The sequence below is a fragment of the Trachemys scripta genome, chromosome 3 (genome assembly GCF_013100865.1).
Source record: "Trachemys scripta elegans isolate TJP31775 chromosome 3, CAS_Tse_1.0, whole genome shotgun sequence".
Lineage (NCBI taxonomy): Eukaryota > Metazoa > Chordata > Testudines > Emydidae > Trachemys > Trachemys scripta.
In genome coordinates, this window is record NC_048300.1 from 72,631,612 (window position 1) to 72,656,285 (window position 24,674).

The 24,674-nt window shown below is 38.5% G+C and overlaps 1 protein-coding gene across 10 annotated transcripts in view; it reads right to left on the reverse strand.

Moving 5' to 3' along the window:
• The window catches only part of RYR2 (ryanodine receptor 2), a 690,844-nt gene that overhangs the window by 253,054 nt on the left and 413,116 nt on the right, over window positions 1-24,674 (reverse strand). For all 10 annotated transcript variants that reach the window (XM_034765046.1, XM_034765042.1, XM_034765040.1 and 7 more), the window contains 3 exons: window positions 17,888-18,035; window positions 10,395-10,603; window positions 7,671-7,845 (listed from right to left, as the gene is read on the reverse strand). In XM_034765046.1, the coding sequence (XP_034620937.1) occupies window positions 7,671-7,845; window positions 10,395-10,603; window positions 17,888-18,035 (532 nt within the window). The remainder of the gene's footprint in view (window positions 1-7,670; window positions 7,846-10,394; window positions 10,604-17,887; window positions 18,036-24,674) is intronic.

Genomic DNA, 24,674 nt, shown 5'->3' on the forward strand with positions numbered 1-24,674 from the left:
CATTAACTTCCAGACTTCAAAACTTCCTTTGAATATTTTATTACACATAAGAAAGATTCACTGTCATTTACATGTGTGTTAAGCACGATAAACATAAGGCCAGAAACTACAAGCCGCAGACTCTAGTCTGTAAGATTAATGTCTAGATTTCTATCTTCGTGGCCAGGCTTTTAGTAATGAGACATCAGTTTCACACACAGATAATGAGAGTGCTCAGTTAGTATGATTTATGACTACTTTTTATTGCAAATCCATTGTTAAAATATAATACAAACCATTTGTCAGCAGAATAACAGAACTAAATGGGAAAAATCATATTAAACAATTTATAACAAGGGGAGTTATATTTGCATAAATCAATATATATTTAAATTAATATCTGCCTCACAGCTTAACTTACAGGGAAGCTAACATGCACCCTGCAGAGTTCAATGAACCATGAATGATTGCAAATGTTTTTAGGCAAAGCCAAAAATCACAGCTCTGTCTGTAGTAGGATGACAGATCTTGATGCATCACTCAAGAAGCGTTGTTCTTGGGAGCAACTGTCCCTGAGGGAAGCAGTTAGCGTAGTTAGAGGAAGGGTGTTCAGAGAAGACAGCATAGACCTCTGTAATGCAACTCACCACTTGCAAGTTTCCACTTTATATATGGTGGAACTAGATATAAATTTATCAGACTTAAATCACATGCCTGCCTGCCTAACACCTTGTCTCCCTTTACCTCTGTTTCTTATTGATGTAAAGCACTTTGAGAGTTCTTCAGGATGAAGGACAACATATGAATGTCAGTCATTCTTGGATAGAACTGCCCAGCGCTGAGCAGACATTCAAGAGGAAGAAGGAACAAAAAGCCTCCCTTCCTCTTACAAAAGGGGAAAGCACAATTGCAATTCTTGTGCTAAGGGAGTACAAGGACCGTACAAAGGGAGCTACTGCACAGTAGCATTAATCTTTCCAGAATGGGTGGTATTATAGCCCTGCCCCACACTCCACATTGACATGCTTGTAAAGAGGGGTGCCAAGATTATGCTCCCCAGGCACTCTAAGGAAGTAGGCACTGTAGGAAGTGATGTGTCTGAGTGACTCAATGTCTCCAAGAGCTCTCAATGGAGTAGTACTGCCCTGCACCATCCTCAATATAAAAAAATCTTTAAGGAGCATTGATATAACATACACTTGACACAAATGACTCTGGAAACAACATGCAATATTCCACACAAACATTCTGACTTCATTTTTTTAAGGGCATTATAGATTGGAAACTATGAGTGCATGCCGTGTTTGTCTGAGGAGTTTTGGAACAGTCAGAATGCTACTGAAGTTATTAGTGACAGTATAGAGGAGGCATTTAAGAAACTACAGGTGTATTTCTTTGATGTAGATAGGATTTTGTCTCATAAAGGAAAAAATATATACATTTAGAATGAAATTTCAAGAAGTCCCTGTCATCCTCTCTGAAGACATAAAAATGTACATGGAAAAAAAAGAGCTCCAAAATTTACTCAAAAACAGGGAAGTGGAAGAATAAAATGCTGTCTGCATCAAATTCATGTGAATTTGCAATACAAGAGCAGCTCGTTAAGGTGGGTTTTAACAAGGGTCAATGTTTCATGTAAGTAAGTGGCAATATTTTTACCAAATTCTGTATCTACAGCTATTGGAGATCCAACTCACATGAGCTAGCCCCTTACTACAGCAATCAGCTCATATATGAAAGAGCTGAGTTTTTCATAATACAGGTAGTGGCAGTTGCTGTGATGAGCAGAAGCAAGCAGCAAAACAGTAGGAGTGTAGAAGCTGAGTATATAATGAAAATGCAGTCCTGCATCTCAGGAGAGATCATCACCCCTAACAAGAAAGGGAAATGAGCTGTGTACAAGATGACACACATACACTATTAATTCTACTATATGCATGCATGTCTGTCAGATCTAGAGTAGTATTCTCACAGAGGCACACATTATTAGAAATATAGTATACAGTTGCTTCTCATCACACGTTCACTAACGTGTAAATTTAATTAATAGGAATCATAACCTTAGCAGATACTGTACCTGCTTTTCAGACATACAGATGTATTTATTGTACTAAGGTAAGTTGTCTTTAAGTTACACATATCTGACCAAGCAGCCTACGTTGCAATGAATTTTGGACTAAATCCTCACCCAGGAAATTTTTTCACTTGATGTCAATTGGCAAAATGCAGAAGGTTCTCATTAACTCAGTAACCAGTCAGTGTGACATGGAGATGACAATCCGTATCATCAGCCCAGTTCCACCAACCAGATTAATCCACCAGATTAACCACCAACTCATTCTGCAATAGCCAAAATCCCCCAAATCCCCCACACTGGACCAGTATTTGCTGTGGTGCCTCATACATTGAGTGAACATGGTTGAAGATGCCTATGGCAGCATTAATTTGCTCCGTAGGTCAAATCCTTCCCTGACTGACATGCAATGCAATCATACCAAAGTAGATGCAGTTGAACAGGGCATGAGTCAGGGTAGGATTTGCCCCTCCATACACCCCTGGGTTTCTTTTGGCAGATGCATATTGAATAGGAGATTTGGTCCTGAAAACAACTCCATCCACTTTTTCCACACCCAAGGTGAACCACATAATGCCACTTTTTGCTTAGGGCAAAAGGATAGGGCAGCATAATTTCCATGTAATTTATACTCTTTTGGAGAAGACTGGGTGCAACTTGTAACCTTTTTGCCAAATATACAGTGCAGACATGAAAATCATGCTCTGAAGTTGCAGTGGTGTAACTGGGGACAGAATTTGAATCATACTATTTACCTGGCTGAATATTCAGAATTATGCATGAATACACCATACCTCCTGCATGAAATCTCTCTTGCACAATCATATATAATGTGCAATTATTATTTAATAGTTATGTTTACTACTTACAAGAATGATATCTCACAAGTGGTACCGTCTGTCATAATTCTGTGGAACTCTTCTTGTTGCAGCAGACCCTAAAATAGGGGCCTGTGAGCCTGATTAGTAACTTGGCAGAGAGCCATATTCCCTTTCCCTGATTGTAAATATGTTATAACACCGGCACTGGCTTATAAGTAGGCTGTGTCCTCTGAAGCAGGGCAGATGGCTCTGACAAATTGTTATTTTTTGCCTGAAGTGAAAAGCCTCATTCTGCAGCAACCTAAATCTCCAACTGCCTGAAGCTGGGAGTGGACAACAGGGGATGGATCACTCAAAATTTCCCTCTAAAGCATCCAGTACTGGCCACTGTCAACCTCTCACTTACCTTATTGGTTCAATGGTTGGGGGGGGGGGGGTGAGGGGGTAGAGAGATAATTCTTGCCTGCTTTCTGAGGGCAGGTCTACACTACAGCAGGGAACAACGCTCCGAGATCAATCCACCGGTGGTAAAGACCCGCCAAATCGACTACAGATCGCTCTCCAGTTGACCCCTGTACTCTACCCCTGACGAGAAGAGTAAGGTAAGTGGACAGGAGATTTTCTCCCATCGACCCCCCGCAGTGTAGACCCCATGGTAACTCAACCTAAGGTTCATCAACTCCAGCTACGTTATTCACTTACCGCGGTAGTGTAGACATAGCCTGAGTTACAGCTATAAGGCCTTGTTCAGTAATAAGGGCTGTGAAGTTCACAGAATTGTGAACACTAGTAGGTGGAAGCACGAGTCTTCTACTCACACCCACCACATCTTCCCTGAGTGGGGAATGTAAATGAAACCAAGAGCAGCTCTGGGGCAGCACTACTCTAGAAAGCAGGAGACACGAAAATGAGCACTTCCTCTTCTTGTAGCAGAGCTGGGGAAGCTGATGCAGGAGTAGCCATTTAACATTCATCAGTTCTATTAACTCCACATCCTACTAAAATAGAGGCCAAAGAAAGTAAAATGTAACCTGTTATTAAAAGCTATAATTTTGAAAGCACAGTAACATACTCTAAGAGATGTGTGCTCATCAGTCAATGCAGGTGTCCTTAGCATGTAGAGACACATGCCATTTAAACTGACAAATGCACGTGCCACAATGTGCTGTTGCATAATTACATCAACTTACTTACACTCTGTGAATATGGCACAGAAAATATTTGCAGTAGGGATGAATGCACACCATAGGAGACTAGAAAACTGAAGCTTTTTTTTTTAATTAAGAGAGAGAAATAAGATTTTCATGACCCCATAAAAGTGCTGTTATATTCAGCATCAAGGCCCAAAAAGGAAAACCACTATGGCTCCATGACATGAATATGGGACAGGCAGCAGGGAAGTCATACAAAGAGGATTTGATTCAAAGCCAATTAAAGTGAATGGAAAGACTCCCAGTGGTTAACTGGTCTTTTGATCAGACACCTCCTGCATTCGATGAACTGCTCCACAACAGTTCTATGACAATGTGGAGAGGAACTTGTGCACAGGAAAGGACTATCTCTTCTATATATGTTTCTACTGCAATGGGATCACACTCAGTGCTCTATAAATAATTAATATCAGGCAAAGCTTGAGGAAGCCCATTGTCTCTTGTATGTCTGCAGAAGCATCTCTCAGAGTTGCTTCAATGCCTTTTTGAAACTGGAAACACAAATTGTGTCGCATAAAATACTGCAAATGCAGACAGAATGAAGCAAGTTTTTGTTCTACATTGAATATTTTGAGGGTGAAATTCTATTGGGGAATACAATCACGTTTCTGGCAAGTCATTTAGAGATTATTTAGCAATATATGTATCATTCGGAAAAAAACAGAACACAAACTTTCAAAATATGCAGTGAACAAACACAAATCTTCATTAACAGGAACCTGTCAAGTCTGAGATTTAAAATTCCATCTAGCAGTTTTATTTTCGTTTGTGGGTGTGTGCATTTTCCTGAGCAGCGCATTGAATTATTCAAAAACACTTCTATCAGACATTTGCAGCCCCACAGGCATTCTGCAACTGTAGCTATTAAAATCAATTCTTAATTCTACATCCTGTCACTGAAGCAAACTTGAGATTTAGGCCTAATCCAAAACCCACTGAAGTGAATGGAAAAACTTTCCATTGTACAAATGAAAATCAGCGCTCATCTTCTTTGCACCAACAGTTCATTTACCTTCATTTTTCTTTCAAGGGCCTGAAGCTAAACCTCAGAAACAACCCCCCCAAGTGCAAATATTCTTACACCCAACAGCAGTTTGATTACTTACGGGAGTGCTAACAATCTGCAGCCAATTGCCTAGAAATGGGACAGCAAGATGCACTGTTTACCTACCATACAACAGTATAATGGCATGGGACATGCCTATTTGAGAGTTGTCTTGTACAAGAATGCCCGCACAGTATTGCCACAGCTGCAGTCAATGGAGGTACTTGAACTGTAGATCTCTTCGTATACAAGATAGGGTGCAGCTTTCTGCAGGAGAGGCCCACAATTTTGGAACCTTTTCCTGTCCTTTGTACAAAACTGATTAGATTTGTTGCCCTTCTGGACAGACTGAAATGTTTGTTTATTTAGTCAAGCTTTAGATGTGACTGAAAGTTTTCTTTAGCAGTTGTACTTTTCATTGTTGATTGGCTTCTCCCAAAACACATTGTCTATCACATAAACTCTTGCCATGATCAGGTGCAATGGGTATGTGGTGTTTGCTTTGTTTTTATGTTATATTGGCATTGGGATAATATTTAGCCATTATTTATATTGTAAATGAAAGTTTATGCACACAAGCCCCGTGGATGGGAGGTGGGTGCACATAAGCCCAACTAGTTGATGGGGGAAAGAGAGGTACACGTGAGCCTGGTTTGATGGGAAATAGAAGAACATAAAACCTCTTCATCAGGAGATACACTTTTCTGTCGGATTCTACTCTATAAAGAAGGGCTGCTGACACATAAGGGATTAAACAGATTGGATAAACACATTGCCTTCTCCCAACTCCAAACATCCACAACTACTAGTATTGAGGATAAAAATAATTTGGCAAAGGGGCTCATTCAGACGGGCGAAAGGAGGATACAGTTAAGATCGTGGAGCATGGTCCGTGGCATACAGTAGTTGTGGTACTGCTAAGGTGTGTGCCTCTGGGTGAGGAGTGGAGAGTATGTAGTATTAAGTGACTTTACTTTTCATTTCCTGGCTTTTGTGGGTTTGCCTCAAATACGTGTGTAGCAACTCTAACTGCTTTGCAACAAATGTTTTATATAATTAGATAATATATTACATAAATAATATAAATAATTACAGTAACTAGTCGTTGTACTATCACCCTACGGCCAGATCAACACTAACGTTTTTGCTGCCTTAATGAGCAGATCCTTAAACTGCAAACAAAATGAAAGGTTACTCGAATATAGGACAATGGGTGAGGCAATGTAAACACAATATTCACAAGTGAAAAACATAGGAAAGAGAACAAACAGAGGCAAGGGGAGGCCTGTCAAAAAAGATTTGTGTGGGAATAGTTTAATTTAAGGCTTTTTAAACTAACTTTAAAAATACATGGGATCTAGTTCATTAATAACAATTATCATTGTAAAATGATATAAAATGATTTTTCTTCTCTCAGCTAATACAAATCTGCCTGTCAGAATCTTGCTATTTTATTTTATGCTGAATGTAACTATTAGCACTCAGACCAATCTCCTTTTAATCTACAGCGGAGGTCACCAAAAAAAAGTGTATGATATTTATCTCGTGAATTTACCACTGGATTTCTTGTAAACCAGTATTGTCTACCCTGAGGTCCTCCAATGTATTTATTGCATGACAATGAAACTTTTTGATGACTTCCACTATCCTTTCCTCATTCCAAAGTTGTGGAAAAAGTTCTGCATTGAAGATAAAGTTCATGATTTTTTTTTAATCTTTCCCTTAAGGCTTTTTAAAACACATTTCTGACATTTAAAAAAATGACTCCCACACACACAACACATGATGGTATTACTGGAATGTAATATCTGAATTTTGGGTTGAATGATTCAACCCAAATCTCCCTGTTTCTTTCTTGAGACCAAATGAAAATATTTACACATTAAAGGAGGAAGAACTTTCCCCCTCAGCAGGAGGGACAATCCTTATTGTCCTTTAAAATATTTTGAAAAATAAATGAATTGGTGGTGAAAGGTTCCATATTGCGTCCTCTGTTTGGCCACAGAACAGGCAGTGGCAGTATAAGCTTCCTGCATTTTGAGTGATGAGGTAGGCTGATTTTATTTACAGTCTTATTTCTGCAACTTCAGCCTTTCCTTGCTGATGTCATGGAGATAACAAGGGAATTCAAAGGAATCCCAGAATCCCAGTAGTCTGTGAAAAACTAAGTACTTCAGCCATGACTACAAGTTCTGAAGAAGTGCCCCAGTACAGTAGCAAAATGATGAACCAAGCTGTTCTATTTGCAATCACTAGTGCTCAAGATCAGCATCATACAGTAATTACTATTCTATTTCCACTGATGCACACCTTTTTGCCCTATGCAGTTCTCAGCTAAATGAGAGAAACAAAGTTACTGTAAAGCAATGCCAAGTAACAAGTGTTTTTCTGCCAAATAAACTATGCTATGCACATGTGACAAAGCTGCATTCTCATCTGCTCGTACACCCACAAAGAGCATGGTAAAAGGATGTCAATCCACAATAGGCACAATCTAGCAACAAAAGCAAATTAACAGCACAAAGCATGCAACCACTTACCATCACCAACCTCAAAGTCCTTGAATGCAAGCTCTGAACCTGAGTCATCAAGCAGGATTTCACCGTTCAGGGTGAACATCATGGTGTGCTCGTTCATGTCAACCATACACCCCACGACATCCCCTGCCAGCCAAGAGCGGCCAAAATGCTCATTACCCTGGTGCCACCGCTGGGCCTGAAAGGGATTTCAGAAAAGGATAAAAACAATGAGAGTATTTCTCTCCCCCTCAGTGATATGACTAATAATCATCCCCCTCAATTAACACAGCACTAGAATTAATACTTTTACAGCAACTCATTCTGAAACAATGCTCATGAGTATCACAATTACGCTTTGAGAGTGGCAATCCTACAATTAATTTTGTCGAAGCACTTCCAACATCAGCATTGTAAAATGAGGCCCAGTGAATAGACAGGGTAAATTGATATTTCAGCATATTAGTACACATGTAAGAACGTATTTTATTTTTATTTGGAAGATCTACAAAAGGTCTGTTATGAAAATAATATGGTCTCAATTGCAAAGTTAAATAGCTGCTTTATAGTATTTTTTAAATTATTTTCATGCAATTGCTTGGCCTCTAAATTTTATGCTTCCAAACAATCTTCAAAAATGTGTTATTCTAAATGCATTTATTTAGACTTATGCAACATGCCTGCCATGCTCTCTTAGGCCCTGAACATGCAGGGTGTTGAGCAATTCTTGGAAGTGATGAGCACCCTCAGTTCCCACTTTTTTCTATAGAAGAAGTTGAGGGCATTCATTACCTCAAGGAATGGCTCAGCACCTTGCATGACTGACCTCTAGAGGAATAAATATTGCAGGTTTTGATGGGTGCCCTTTGTTGCGGAGTTTGCATAAGAGCAGAATCTAAATAAATACATACAAATTCTTAGTAAATTTACAACAACAACAAAACCCACTATCAATGACTAACTCTTCCTAACACACCAATTCTATCAGGACTAAGTTTCCAATCCTTACTACCAACTCCTGAAAAGCCTGGGAGAACACGGGAGCCTTGCGGCATGCCCTGAAAGTCAACAATCTCAAGCTCTCTCTGACCAAGGGGGATGGGAATGAATTCCAAAACTGAAGAACCTTCATCTAAAATCCCTCCTGTAAACAGCCTCCCAAATAAACTTGAAACTGTTAGTTCCAGCACCTCAGCTGATCTCAACTGCTGTGGTACAGTAAGAGGATAGAGCCATTTTTAAAAGGTAGTCACAGCTAAAATCCTTAAGAAATGTATCAATCAAAACCAACATCTTAGACAGCACCTTGAAATCAGATGGGAACCAGAATAGAGCACACATCAAGGGTAAAATGTGCTTCCTGCAAGAAATACAACTTAAAAAGGGGATAACGTCCATTACATTAATCTTAGCAAAACAAAAAGTATTACTAAAATCCCATTATTGGCTTACAAAGACTGAGATTGTATTAGCTTGGAAAACTTCACTGATGACATGGTTTACACCTAAAACAAGGCAGGGAGTGGCATTCTCACTGCTGCTTTAGGGGTTAGTGATCTTACACAGTTGCAAGGAAAGCATCAAGGCCTCAACTCAGGATTTAGCAGCTGATTGATTCTCAGCTTTTTATTATCATTTTCAAATATATTCAGTGCCCATCCTCTGCTAATGATAGGACACTGTGAATGGTTATTTAATTTGACCAATAATTTAAAAAATTCTGACTTTTCAGTTCAATGTTAAGGCATCTCAATTTGTATCATACAACACTGTCAAATAAAAATGCAGTAACAACAATAAAATAGGGCTGAGGTAGGTTTGGCTTGACAATCTGCATTTCTGAAAATTGAGTTTATGAAGAGTAATGGTAACTTCTGTCAAGTATTAGAATAACAACAACATGACTGAATTCCCCAACTCCAGACACATAATGCATTTAATATGCATTTTTGTACAAAGACATGAGTCACCACTAGTCTAGATAGCAACTGTTATCATGGCAGAGATTTCACATGCCTACACACTACAATTATTTTTTTCTGCCACACTTTAATGAGTCATTTGACTCTTGTGAAGGATCAAAAACCAGAGGCATAAAAAAATGTTCTACTTATCTCTATATTACCCATACAATTAGATTTTAATCTCTCCTTCTTTCTTTCTTACCAAAGTTGGAGCTAGAACTACATGCTTTCTCATACTACATGCTATCAGAAATTTCCATTAAAAAGTTAGTCTTCATTTTCATAACTTTTACATTCCTATATTCTTAATCAAATTCAGTCCAATGGAATTACTGCTGACAATGAAAATTACATTAACTTTCTTATATATATGTCCTATAGGGAGACCACTGCACTAGGATTCAGGAGAAATGGGTTCTAATCTCAGCTCTCCCAATGACTTGATTTAGGGTAAGTTACTTAAGTGCTCTGTGCCTCAAATACTCAGCCAATTTTGTACAGCGTTTTGAGATTTTCATATGAAAAGAGCTATGTATGTGCCAAATGTTCTTACTGTATTTTTGCCAAGTCATACGGTTCTACATTCTAAAATATTATTTTACTTTTCATTTCACCCAGACCTTAAAGAGGATTCTTAATATTTTCAAACCCTGAAACAAAAGCTAAGGCACAGAAGGGTATTAAGCTGAAACAACTAGAATAGGAAGAAAAAATTAAGTGATTTTTGTTAACAACTTACTGTCACTACTTGCAATCAATCCCGTCAAAACAAACCTATACAAACCTTGAAGCCATCAAAGACAAAAGCTTGCTCATCTGAGCCAAGTTCCTGGTCTGGCTGGCAGCCTGGCCTGGTCCAGCCAACTCTCATGTCTCCTGCAGTGACTGCCTCAAACTCAAAGTACCATTTTCCAGCCTTTACTGCATAAGTCTTCTCAGTGCGGAATATTCGGAATCTTTCCATTATCCCAGTGCACATGTCTGACCTTGTAGCTGTGACGTTTAAAAAAAAAAAAAAGACCCTTATGTTTATCTGATAACAAAATGAAAGCGATGAAAATAAAAGGAGATTACTGTATAGTATCCATACTTCTCAACCTTATTGAAAAATATTATGAAGTAGATAGTGGCATTTAGCAATGATTTACTGTAGGCCCTGAGGGGAGGATAGCTCAGCAGTTTGAGCATTGGCCTGCTAAACCCAAGGTTGTGAGTTCAATCCTTGAGGGAGCCATTTAGGGATCTGGGACAAAAATCTGTCTGCGGATTGGTCCTGCTTTGATGACCTCCTGAGGTCCCTTCCAACCCCGGTATTCTATGATCATGATGCTGCATAGTCAAGAATTAAAGCCCCAAAAGCTCAGTTAATACAGTGAGCTAGTAATGCTACCAATGATTGGTAATGCACAAGAGAATATCATAGACTCAGATTTTAAAGGCCAGAAGGTTCATTATGATCATCTACTCTGGCCTCCTGCATAACACAGACTACAGAATTTTTACTCAGTATTCCTACTTCAAGCCTATATTTTATGGTTGAGATAGGTCATATATTTTTGAAAGACATCCCATCTTGATTTAAAGACTTCAAGAGATGGAGTTAACGCTACATCCCTAGATAAATTGTCCCAAAGAGTAATTACACCTCACTGTGGGGGGGGGGGAAGTGCTTTATTTTCAGTCTAAATTTTTCTAACTTCAACACCCAAGTCTTTGGATCTTGTTATGACACTCCTTGCTAAATTAGAGTCCTCTACTATCAGAAATCATCTTCCCTAGTTGGTACTTCTAACTGGGACCAAGTCACCACTTAATCTGATCTTTGATATGCTAATTAGATAGAGCTTCTTAAATCTCTCATTGTAACACTCTTGTACAAATATTTATTTACTGTAATGAGGCCTACCCACAGTTATATGTGCATAGCTAAGAGCACCTGGACCATGTAATTTAAGCATCCTTTTTCTGCAGTGGGAGGAGTGGGCAGAAGGAAAGGATACATTTATCTGCATGAGTCTCTAACAAATGTACACACCAGATGACCACATTTCTGCGTTAGAAAAAATATCAACTTCCGACAAGGAGAAAGGGCAGAGGGTTTGAAAAAAACAGATGCCCTTTAAAATACAAGTGTAGGAAAAATAATGGGCATTTCTTATTATAATAAAACTGACTGATTTGAGGTTAAGTGGATGAGGTTATATCTTTTATTTGACCTACTTCTATTGGTGGGAGAGACAAGCTTTTGTGAATACACAGAGCTCAAGGCTGTAAACTGTTCAAGAGTAAAAGAAAAATCAATGTTTTGATGATGCTTGAAATCAGACCCAAAGAGGTATTTAGAAAATATTGCTAGACACTGAAATAAAATATAAGATTCCAATTGAATAGACTATTCTTATTCACTTTCCATCCTAAACTGTTGTATAGATATTGTGTCCTATTAAACAGTTGCCCTGATTGCAACAGCTAAAGAACAGCACACAAGTTTACAGGCTAAAAGGTTACTTATAAGTATCACATTTTCTGCCTTGAACATACTTTCCCTTCAAGACTAATATGGCTACATAACAATTCACTCAAGAGGGGCTCAGCATGAAACATGATTTAAAAAATCTCCAGTAGAAGGACACATTAATCTTACTCTTACCACTGACATTATTATGCAAACACTGTGTCATCTTGATCACAACAAATGTAAACTCCACAAAAAGATTAGTCATACACTGCATAAGTGAACCATTACGGCTCCTAATGCACCAGAGAACAGTGGAATGGTTGGGAAATGCATGGGTTTAAAAAATAATCTGTCAGTAAATAAAATGTATTTAGATTTTTAAAAGGAAAGAATGTGCATGTGTCACTTTGGAATGCATGAATACATCTATTATTCTCTCCTCTTTTTCCCTTACAACTGACACTGAGGTTTCACACTTTATCTCTAACCTCTGACCCTCTCCACCTACTTTCCTGAGCCCATACCTGTCCTGGTCTCCTGCTTTCATGCATTCCTCTTCCTTCCTCCTCAACCTCCAACTCTTCTCTGGCTCCACCTCCTCAGAATGTAAGTATATTATGGTTTCCTCCACAGATGAAAAAAGCCAGCTGTTGATTTTGCCTCTCTCTCCCATTATGCCACCACTCCCTTCTTCCCCTCAGCTCTAACCTTATTGAGCATGTAACCTACAACCATTGCCTCGAGTGCTTTATCCTCTCCAACTTCGCTTCTGTCCACCTCACTCTAACGAAACTGTGCTCACAAAGTTTTCTAATGCCCTCTTCTAGAAAATATCTCAAGGTTTCTACTCCACCCAGAACTTTCTTATCTCTATGATGCTTTTCATACCTTCATTCATACCCTTCTTCTTGGCATCTTATCCTGACCTCTTTCTATCTCACTGGCTGATCCATGGAAAGAGATAGAGAGCAGGAGAACCCAAAGGGCTCTCATGTTGGCTGCCTCCTTTTCTCACTTTACAACCTCTCTTTCATCCTCTTACACAGCTTCAACTACCACCTCTAAGCTGATTACTTGCAAACTCTCCCTATTCCTAACTTATCTTCCCCCATCCAGTCCTGCATTTTATCTTTCTGACATTTCCTTCCAAATGACCCGTTGCCAAGTTAAACTTAATACAGTCACCCTTGTGCAAACTGGGTGTAAATGGCAATGATCACATTTTACAAAGATGTAAAGGACTACAAGGCACAAGGAAGAGAAGAAGAAGAAGAAGATGGCCCCTTATTGCCTTCCCAATTCCCATATTCTCTGTCATTATAAACAATGTCACCATCTTACCAATCAGTCAGGCCCGCAACCTGGGGCTCATCCTTTAATTCCTCCATTTCCCTTCTCCGGCACATCCAGACACAGTTGCCAACTTTCATGCGGTAAATAAGCACCCCGATTTTCGCAATAAGCCCAAAATCAAATTAAGCCCATTTCAAAACATGGCCAAAACAAGCCAATCCCTAAGAACCCCAACACTCTATGTGACTAGATCCCCCCGGCATGCAGTCTGGGACTGTGGTGGGCCTGCTGTGCACTCCTCTCTCCCCCCCCCTTACCCATGCTTGCCGTGAGCCGATCAAAAAAAAGAAGCAACAAGCTACAACAAGCAACAAGCCAAATAAGCAATAAGCTACAAGCCAAAAACTAGCCAACAAGCAACTCACAAGCCAATTAAGCCAAAACCAAGGCCAATCACTGCATTTTTTTCACAGATTTGGCATGTCTGCATCCGGATTATGTCTAAATCCTGCTGCTTCTTTCTCCACAAGATTTCTATAATTCATTCTTTTACATACAGCTAAAACTCCTATTCAGGGACTCTCTCTCTCATCTTGATTACTTGATCATCTCTGATCTTCCTATTAGCTCCACTGCTTCCCTTCAGTCTGTACAAGACATAGCTTCTAAAATCACCTTTCTTGCCTGCTGCTTTGACCACGTCAACAACCCACTCCCCATCTCACCCTTCCAATCCCTCCACTACCTCAAGTTCCAGATACTTGTTCAAGCCTTGAAGATTCTATGTAACTCTCTCCTCGATACTTATCTGTTCTTGTCTCTTTTCCTGCCTTCCATCCCCTCTCCTTCACCCTGCCAGTGATGCCAGCCTCAGCAAATCTGCCCCTGAGCTTTCTTCCACACAGCTATTTATATATTGCATTTTCTATCCTGGCTGCTCTACGTGCCCATTGCCCTCGCAGCATTCAAATGCCTCCTGAAAACCCCTGGTGTCATAACTCTACAAGAAATTAGCTGACTACTAATAGGAAGGTTGAACAGCAGTTGGGAATAGTGTATATATCTAATTTAAAAAAAAAACTAAACATCACCCAACAACTTGTATGTTTCACCCATTGCCCCTACACTTTGTCTGATTCACTGTATTTTTAGATTCTAAATAGTTCTGTATCTTCTTCTTATGTTTGTATGGCACCTAGAACATTTGGGGTGCTACTGGAAGCAATAAATGACAATTAATAAGGATAGAGCTGAAGATACTCCATTTGGTTAACCAAGGCTAAAAAAAAAAAAAAATCATGAACCAAAAACTAGAAAACCACTAGAGGTCTCTAAATCCTTTTATAATACACTTTATAGAATTTGAATGATGAAGAGGGGCTTCCCAACATGTTTCAAAGGAAAACATCCTATGTCAGACAAGAAAACCTTGGAAAGCAAAGATTCTGCAAAGCAATCACTTTTTAAAGACGATAACTATAACATAGCACTTTAACTATCGATTCATAGTATTGTCAGATTCTAAAACTGAATAAAAAACCCTGTCACAAGCTTTACAAATACCTTGAACATATTACTTAGAAAAATACAGGTTTATTCTTCAATTGCATTTATTTAATATTATTATTAAATTTTATTAAGTCTAGGCACTAAATTAAGCATTTAATACATTGACACAAAAGCTAAGTAATATGCAACCAGAAACACCCAATTTAGTACAAACATCATAAAATAACTAAAATACAGGAGCCGCTTCTGAGACACTTATGCATGAATGTTAGGGCTAAAAGCATCTCAGAACTACGGTATTTGTGCGTGTGAACTGTATGCGAGTGTGTGTGTGTAACAATTGCAAAGTCGACCCCAAGAAGGGGAATTCATATCCCAACATACATCACAGGAGAGTCCTCCATGGCAGTATAAATCTCCACACTACATTGCAGAGGATGCAATATCCAATGTACTCTAAATAAATAAAATAGTAGGATATTGATAGGGTGAATTCAATATAAAATTACCTTATTTCGCATATTCCTAGAAAAACCTAGTGAATATGAAGGTATTTTGCATAATTTTCTCCATCCCAGCAGGCCCATATAGTAATTGCAAAAGAATTTTTATATGCATCCATAGTCTTCCTCACATTAGCTTTATGCCCCCACCCTCTTGCAAATTTTATTCCTACTAAGAAAAGGAATATTTTTTGTGTGTTTCTGTGGGTAATGACCATGCTTTCTTCTTGGCCTCCTCATATGTACTTTGACCTCGCCCACTTTCCCAACACAACACCCTGTTAAGCTCCTCTGCAATGCCAGTCAAGGAGAACCCTCAAAGCAGTTTCTCCCTGAATTCTCAGAGAAGAACAATGGAGGTAATCAGGCAATTTTTCTTGGGCTTTACCATTTCTGCTCTCAAAATTTCTGGCATACATCTATTTGAATCAGCACCCAGAATAGGGTTCTGAATGTTTAAGTCTTATAAATTAGGTTTAAATAATGCTTTCTTTTCCTTCAGGAATGTTGTAAACACAGAACACTCTTTTTAATAATACCGAGAAGTTAATAACTGAAACTTGTGAGTTTCATTCTACAATTCTACCATAGAAACACAGGCCACACATCTTGAAAAATAATTCGCTTTCGGCCCTAATGCAATCCACTATATAGCTGAGAGTACTGTTATTAAAACATATGCAGACTTAAATATTTAAGTGTAGTGAGAGGCATTTTGTTGAATTTGACATCTGTTATTTAATGAGCATTGCTAGTGGGACAGTGGTGTACACTACATACAGCAACTCTCAGTCCTTAGTTTGCCATCTAAAATGGACTAAAAGCACATTTCAGACACCAGACATTTAGGGGTAATCTCAAAGTGGTACAGGTATACTGTCTTAATGATTTCATTATATACTTATGTTCTGATGAAGTTAGGGACGTCTTCTTAACTATCACGGAAGCACACAGAAGAGAACACCATGCACCAACATGCATACTCAAACCTATTAGTTTATTTCCAAAGCCATGTATCCTAGAGCAACTTTATAATACATAATAATGAAAGCTTCCCTAAGAAATAGTTTCTCTGTGTATATCCGGTTTATAACTTCTGATTTTTCCCATAATGTTTTTTCCCTGCAGCCAGTATCTATTTTATTTCTTTATACAGCTGATTTCTTTTAAGAAGCAATGATAAAATAACATCTCCTCTGAGTGGCAGGTTATCTCCGGTAGGTATCAAATGCCAACTATGGAAATGGTGCAGGAAGTGTCTTCACACTCTAGATGTTCTGTGATTATCTGTAAATTCAAACTGACTGGGAAAGTGACCATCTTTCAAATGAGGGCACTCACAAACTGATCAGAAGTCCTTTCTAATGGCTCCCTACCTTTAGAGCAATCATCTAAAAACTATCATAAAAATGGTGTCACTAGAGTCACAATTTACAAGAATTTGTCACCTATCTTCTTGTCTTTGAGATTAGTCCTTAGCATTGGACATTAACCAGTATGAAACACTGGACAACAGCTAGCTTGCTACTTGCATAAAAGTAGTTGAAAGAATATAAAGGTTCATTCTTTCTTGAACACACTTGCGTGACATCCGGCACTGCAGCCTTAAGAAAAGTTATGCCCATACATTAAGAAAGTAAACAAATCCTCAGCTTTTAGAGAAAAGTATTTCACAGCCAATGATTTCAGATAGACTAAGTTAAACTGATGTGTAAGAATAAACAAAGTTGTCAACAGCCACATGAAGTCTCATTGACATTCAGGTCCACACTAAAGGATCCTCTGAAGTACTGGGAATTACATTACTGTATTAAATTTCCTACATACAATATGTGTAAATTGGTAATGAATCGGACTACGACCAAGCAAATTAACCAAATTCTGAGGTCCTTAGTCAGTTTACACTGAGTTCTTTTACTCTGTTCTTCAACGGCTCTGCGGTGAGAGTTTGATGTAGAGGTTGAGGCAATGCTTGATTCAGACACCAGTCCTTGGGGAACACTACCATAAGGCTGAAGGACTCAGAAGATTGATTAGCATAACCCAATGGCCTGGGAAGACTTAGCAGAGTCCCTACATGCTGAGGTGTTTTTGGACACAGAGCCTTTCTGGGTACCCATTCCCATCTCTGGAAAATGAGACATGGACTGGATGCAGGGTCACATCAGGCAGATGAGAGCTGGAAGACAATAACCTCATGCCACCTCTAAGAAATGAAGCTTAAGGCAATTTTCCTTGGCAATACACGTGCTGCTAGTGAGTGACTTGAACGTGGAGCACTTCCTTGATTTGGAATAGACATTGTGCTTGTTCATCAATGAGAGATGGGCACAGCCTGAAGCCAGTGGATTTGATCATCCTCAGCAGCCCTGCAATGGCTCAGGAAACAGTTCAATAGGGCTAAAAAAACCCCACCCCTAATAAACTTAACAACAAATAAATATGCCTACATCATTATCAATACCTATTGAAAATTACATGGATTTTTAAGATTAAAAAAATTGAATTAAATACCGTGATCTTGATCAGGAGCCTCCAGGTTGTAACCATAGCCAAGAAGGGTGCGAACGGCCTCCCGGAGGCTATCTTTGTTTGACTTCTTGGTACGATCATCCAAAAGGGCATATGGGACAAGGCGGGGGTTTCTTCGATTCTTCACATCCTACATAAGGATAAGTTATTAAAAATCATTGCAGTTTCAGAGAGACCAAGCTAAAACGAAGCATTTTTTCTTACAAATAAAATTGCGAGGACAGATAAAATGTACAGTAGCATCAGTTTAAAAAATATGATTTGCATAAAGTGAAATGAAGACTTGCATAACACCACACATACAACAAGCATCTTGCAGAGTAAACTGAAGTTCTTGAAATCGATTTGGACACTGAATTCAAAAGAAGCAAGTTATTCACAAATATTGACATTTAATGACATGGCGTAAATTTTCTTTCATTTTCCACCAAATAATTTAATGGAAATATGTTCAGGCAACACCAAGTATGAAAATCAAGAACAGAAATGAATTGTTTACAATCTAAGTTTTTGCACTCTCTTTAGAATGGGGATCATGTTTTTCTTCTCTGGGCACAGCAACTAGCACAATGGTGTCCTAGTCCATGCCTGAAACTCCTAGGAGCCGACATAATATAAATACTTGATAAATAATAATAGTGCCAATCTTGCACTACCCAAAGTGAATGGCTGGTTTGCCATTCAAATGAATGGAAGCAGGATCAGTCTCAAGATTCTTATCTTTATGTAGAAGAACAGAAGTGTCACAACACCAAAATCTAAAACAACGGCTGCTTCTAATGTGAAATACTCAAGGCATATATTTTTCCAAAAGAAAATATTGGATTTCACAGTTCTAGTAAGAATCCACGTGTAAATGTCTTTCCCTCAGTGTGGTGCTCTACTGTGGAATTTTGTTAGCATAACATAAGATAAATGCAGCTCTCTGCTTCCAGTGGAATGAAGCTATTAAGTGAGTTCAAGTTTGTTTTTAATATAAAATTCATTTTTTCCCTTTGCTAAGGTCATTTCAATTGCAAATGTTGCTTATATGGTCTATTTAGTATACATTATGATAATTCTAGTAAGTATTATAATTTGCCTCTCTACATTTTCACTTCTGCACTTAAGAGAATCTATTGGCAGTGGCAGAAGCAGTGCAATAGATCTCTCCATATCCTTGCTAGTTGTGTAGAGACTAATTTTTTTTTTAAAGTTAAAGGTTGAATCTGCCATAATAAGTTGACTATTGTATAGGAACAAAAAGCAAAGACATTGGGAACTTTCTACTAATGGGAGATACCAACAATTGTGAAAATGAAAATATCACAAAATATTGTCTTAGTATTTTATTTTATTATGGTTCTAATTTTCAGAATTTTTCAGCTTTGCCCCTGTACTCTCTCTCACACAATTTTGCATCCTCAAGCAGCAGATACATTTTGGTACTACAAATACTTGTGGCTGTTTTCCTTATTAGCTATGACATATCTAGCTATCTGATATAGTAGCACCCTGGTAACTAGACTCTTAAGTGTACTAAAATGTGGTTTTTGCCTACCAAAAGGCTCAATAAATTCTCAGTGCAAAAGGGAAATTTGATCTTTCATGTGTACTTTCTTACTAGGACAAGCCACAGCATAAAAATGACATAACCTGGATGTTAAATGTGCCATCAAGGTGACAGCAGCATATGAAGCAGACACACAAAATGTCAGGTGCTGCTCTCCCCAAGAATGTTACAGGTCACTCAGCTGGAGGAGCAGTGACACTGGGTGTAGAGATGTTTTTTTATGATGAACTATAAAGAGCCCTTTTGTGGCTCTCTATCCACACATTCTCAAACCATTTTAAGGATGACACCTTCTCTTCTCTAGACACATCATTTGGTACATGAGTGTTGCAGAATATGGCACCTCAATAACCTTTAAATTCTTTTTCAGTTTATACATAAATTCAATCCTCCTTACTCCCCTAAGGACTAATGTAATGTAAAGATTGCTGGGACAGAGAAGGGAAAATTTGGTCTAACCTGTGAATTTTCTTTCTAGAATCTTCCAGATTTGACAGTCTGATTCTCCATTGGAGGACTGCATTATGTGCAGAGGTTTTCTAGTAATTACTTGCTTTTTAAATAATTTAAATGAGATGAGTAGGTTTTCTTCAGGGAAACCACTAAATTTCTTGTCAACTCTCTGCTGCAAATGGTTTGAGTTAAACAACATTTGTTAACGTTTACATATAGTTAGTGTTTTTCAGTTTTGGAAGTTATCATTCTATCAAACACAACATTACTAATTTACACCTGAATTCTGGATTGCTTAAGGAAAAAAGCATGGGGACTAGAAAAGTACCTGCAAATATATGCAGGGAACAGAGCAGAGAGATATAGGAGGACATGAATTAACATGTTTGAGCAAATATAGTGGAAATGTAGGTTCTAAAGGCTCATATCAGGCAAACAATGCTCCATACTAGTGACAGCTATCAGGAAATAGGCAGAAGGGATGGCCCAAAGAAATGCACACAAATAAGAACAATGTGGGCCATCTAAAATGCTGTTAAAACTCCTATTAGAAACAAAAGGATCAGGCCCATCAACGCTTCACAGTTGAAAGAGATAGTAAGGTGTATATGTGCATACATGCATGTTATAGGTATGTGGCAGGCACACAGAACAGATAAATGATCCAGTAAAGGCCACATCATATATAAAGAGACTTGGTATGAGAAATGATAAAAGATAAAAGATAGTATGTGAGGGAGTCAGGCTGCAGAAGCATCCACAGAACATTGCCCGTAGCAGCACAGAATAACAGTGTTAAATGGCCAGTTTGCACAAGCAGCTGTAAGGAAAGCAACTATTTAAAGGATCCAAAAGAAATCTCACACTCAGAGCTGTGCACTTTAGAGGTAAATCAACAACAAAGTGCCATTTTCCTATATAATCCCCTACTAAACAACTTCCGTAATGACATGGTATGCAATTAGGTTAATGAACCTATGCCTTGTTGTGCTTGGACACTGTTGTGGAGTTCAACAGAAGTGCAGGTCATCATCTAAGTGGTTTAAGGAGAAGACAGACAACTAGACACACATTACAGTGCTTAATAAAAGGAACAGGAAATAAAAGGAACAACCATAGAAAGCATGTAATAGGAGGAATATCGGAAAGACATGGATAAGCAACTGACATGGTCACAAGTTAAGTGATTTAGAACATCAGGTATTTATAAATATGTTTTCCACAGGGGACCTAATTATTTTGTTCTCATAGCCATGGATGCTGACAACATATGGATCAATAAATGATTAGCAGTCACCTTCTATCACTGAATTTAAGGAAAATTCTCTTGGAAGTGGATTCTGTTCAGTATCAGAGGAGCTATTCCAATAAAGTACTATGCAATACCTCTTCATTTGGCACTGGTGCAACCACAATTAGAGTACTGTTTCCAGTTCTGATACCCACAATTCAAGAAGGATGTCGGTAAATTGGAAAGGGTTCAGAGAAGAGCCATGAGAATGATTAAAAACTATTTCTTATAGTGATAGACTCAAGGAGCTCAATCTGTTTAACTTAACAAAGAGAAGGTTAAGGGATGACTTGATTACAGTCTGTAGGTACCTATATGTGGAACAAGTATTTAATAGTAGGCTCTTCATTATGTCAGAGAAAGGTATAACATGATCCAATAACTGGAAGCTGAAGCTAGACAAATTATTTCCATTAACATTTGGAAATAATGCAAATGTTTAACATTTTCACCACTGGAACAATTTACCAAGGGTCATGGTGGATTCTCCATAACTGACAATTTTTATATCAAGATTGGATTTTTTGTTTTTAAAGATATGCTTTGAGAATTATCTGGGGGGAATTCTAAGGCCTGTATTACTCAGGAGGGCAGACTAGATTATCACAGTGGTCCTTTCTGGCCTTGGAATCTATTAATCTTGTGTTTAGCTTCCTACTCAAGACCTTGTCTAAACTGCTTTTTCAATACCCTCATCCCTGTTGAAGAACACATTAAGGAAAGCCAATGATTTTGACTAACTGCAAGTGTAAGCAGTATGATAGATGCTATAGCAGTCTGGCTATTAAGCCTCTCCCCTTACTCATCACTAGTAGTTGTAAATTGTGGCATGGGACTTGCAGGAGACAATGGTTAAATGGGGTATGATTGCATTCAGCTATTGCATAAATAGGATCCTGCTCCCAGATATCTTGAGTAATGTCCCCACTAATAGTCCTTTAGCAGGCAATATTAGTACTATAGAAGAGAAGTACTGGGATAAATGATCCTGCTCAGAAAATGCATTTCTCCACATATGATCCAAAGAGACACAGTCCTGCAAAAGGTGTGTAACCCAGTTACAAATTCACCCCAGGGGTTCACACAGAATAGTACCTTGAACCTGCACTCCATTACTGTGACATGATTATACACGAGCTTCTCCCACATGTCCTGCCTGTGGCACAAATGGTGTCTATGCAGTTTCTATGCTAATCCCCATTGGCATGATTGTCTGCAGTTCTATCACAACCATGGCACATTAGGCCTGTGCACAGCACACTAAATGAAAACTGAGTAGTTTATTTGCACAATACAAAAAAGCTTTCTGGTTCAGAATAATACATGTGTCCTACACTCCACATTTAGAAATATTCTAGTTCACCAAGCCAGTTTGCCCACAATGTATGGTGTCATTGTAATTACTATGTTGCCTTGGTTCTGAAATTGGTTTAGTCATATAATTCCTATATATGGTATCTGTATACAAATGGTATTGTCACTGCCACTGTTGTCATGTTTGATCTTCAAATACCACTCTACACTTCCAAGACATGGCATATATGTCATTTGTCTTTTTATGATGCTATCTGGGCAATTCATTCCACTTCTGAGAGTTACCACTTTTTCTACTCTTACTAACATGAATTTACTGTTTTATATTGTAATCTTATAACAGAATTTGGCCCTTACAGAACATCTTACTGATCTAACAAAACAGCAAAAAAGGAGTGTGAATACATTTGTATTTTCAGAAGATACGTAAGTATCAGCTGAATCATTCTTTCCCAGTAGAAGCCAATGACTGCCTCTGTTCCTCTTGTGGTGTCATGGCACTAGAATTCTGTGTATCTCAGTATCCGTCTAGCTAGTTATATATACCTCCTCTCCTCATCACCAAAATATCTAAACACCACGTGAGGGAGGAGGACTTGATACTCCTATTCAAAGGAATTAATTAGCTTTTTTGTCTTTTCAATGCCTGTGCCATAAATATGACACATTGTTGTTTAGAGGTCTTGGGGGTTGATATTTATAATGGCCGTTTTCCTTTAACCATAAACTAAATTAAGATATGATTTTTTTCAAAGCCATGGGAAGTGGTGTTCTAATTAAAGTCTTGCCAAAGTTGTAGCAAATTCTGTTGAAAAGTGTCTCAGATGTATTCACCTCAAAAAAGTAACCCTATTCCTAAATTCCACTTTAAAGGCTAAATTCTGCTTTTGGAGCTATGTCTGCAGCTCCCATTACTTTTAGTGGGAGATGCACATGAGTACAGGATGCAAGACTAGCCCCCGTTGGTTTCTAACTAAAGTAAGTTACAAATACAGCAGTATAAATAATGTAAAATGTAAAGTCATGCAATGCTAGTAATTTTTAGAAAACACACCTCTGTACACCTTAATAAAGCAAAATCAATTTTCACAGTTTAAAAGAAAAATAAGTGACAAATTTTGAGTTGGAGGTTTTTTCCTACGTTTCATTCACCCGTGTGTTCTATCAATTCCCCCTTCTTGTCTCAACAGGAGGGAAGTTTGGTCAGACCAGCACAGGGTTGGCCAACTCCAGATCAAACAGTGGTTTAGAATATTTTATATACTGTATGTGATTGAAAATGGTTTGGCCCTGTCTTCATGCAAACCCACAGCTGACACCTATTATCTACCATGGGTAATTTTTCCTACAATACACGGGGACATGGTAACCTATGCTTCATATTAACTTAAAAAAAATGTCCTATCTACATAAGGTAGCAAGAATTTATTTCATGAAAACTACTTTTTAATAACCGTTTTCTAGCACTCTCATTTTTGTGAAGTAGTGTCTTCAATATCTGGGGTCCTTCTGCAACAAAACATAATCAGCCTGAAGAATGAGAAGGATGCCTTGCTGCAAAGATATTAGATGAAGTAATGTACCATTTCTACTGTCTTTGAGGTCACACTTAAAAAAAAAAAGCGACATGTACAACTTAGTGTATATAACTGAACCCAGTGTCTCTAATTATAACATGAATGTGGCCTAAATCCTACTTGTTATAGGCATGCCTGCCCTGTACCCCCACCCCAGTGGCCATAAAGGGGGCTGTAGGTGTTCACTGCCTCAGTTTCCCCTCACCAGAGTTTTTTCTCTCTCGGGGATTCCCATGGCTCAAGGCCTCTGGCAGGGTCACTCTGAGTTTAATCCCGTATTTGGGTAACAAAAAAAACAAATAAAAATCCCAAAGAAACAAAAGGTTCTTCCTCCCTGCTTGGGCTCCCCTTCAGCCTGCCCTCTGGGGTCAGTTCTCAGTTCCTTCTATGTTACCTTTGAGTGTGTCTGGCTCTGAGATAGAGCATTGACTCCCAGACTACTTCACTGGAGTGCTTCCAGACCCTACTCCCAATGGCTTCTCCTTCAAATTGAGTTGAGTTTTCTCAGCCCCTTCATGAGGCCCAGGTGTTTCAGGCTGTCATCTGGCCACAAGTAATCCAGCCCCCTTAGGCTGATAGGCA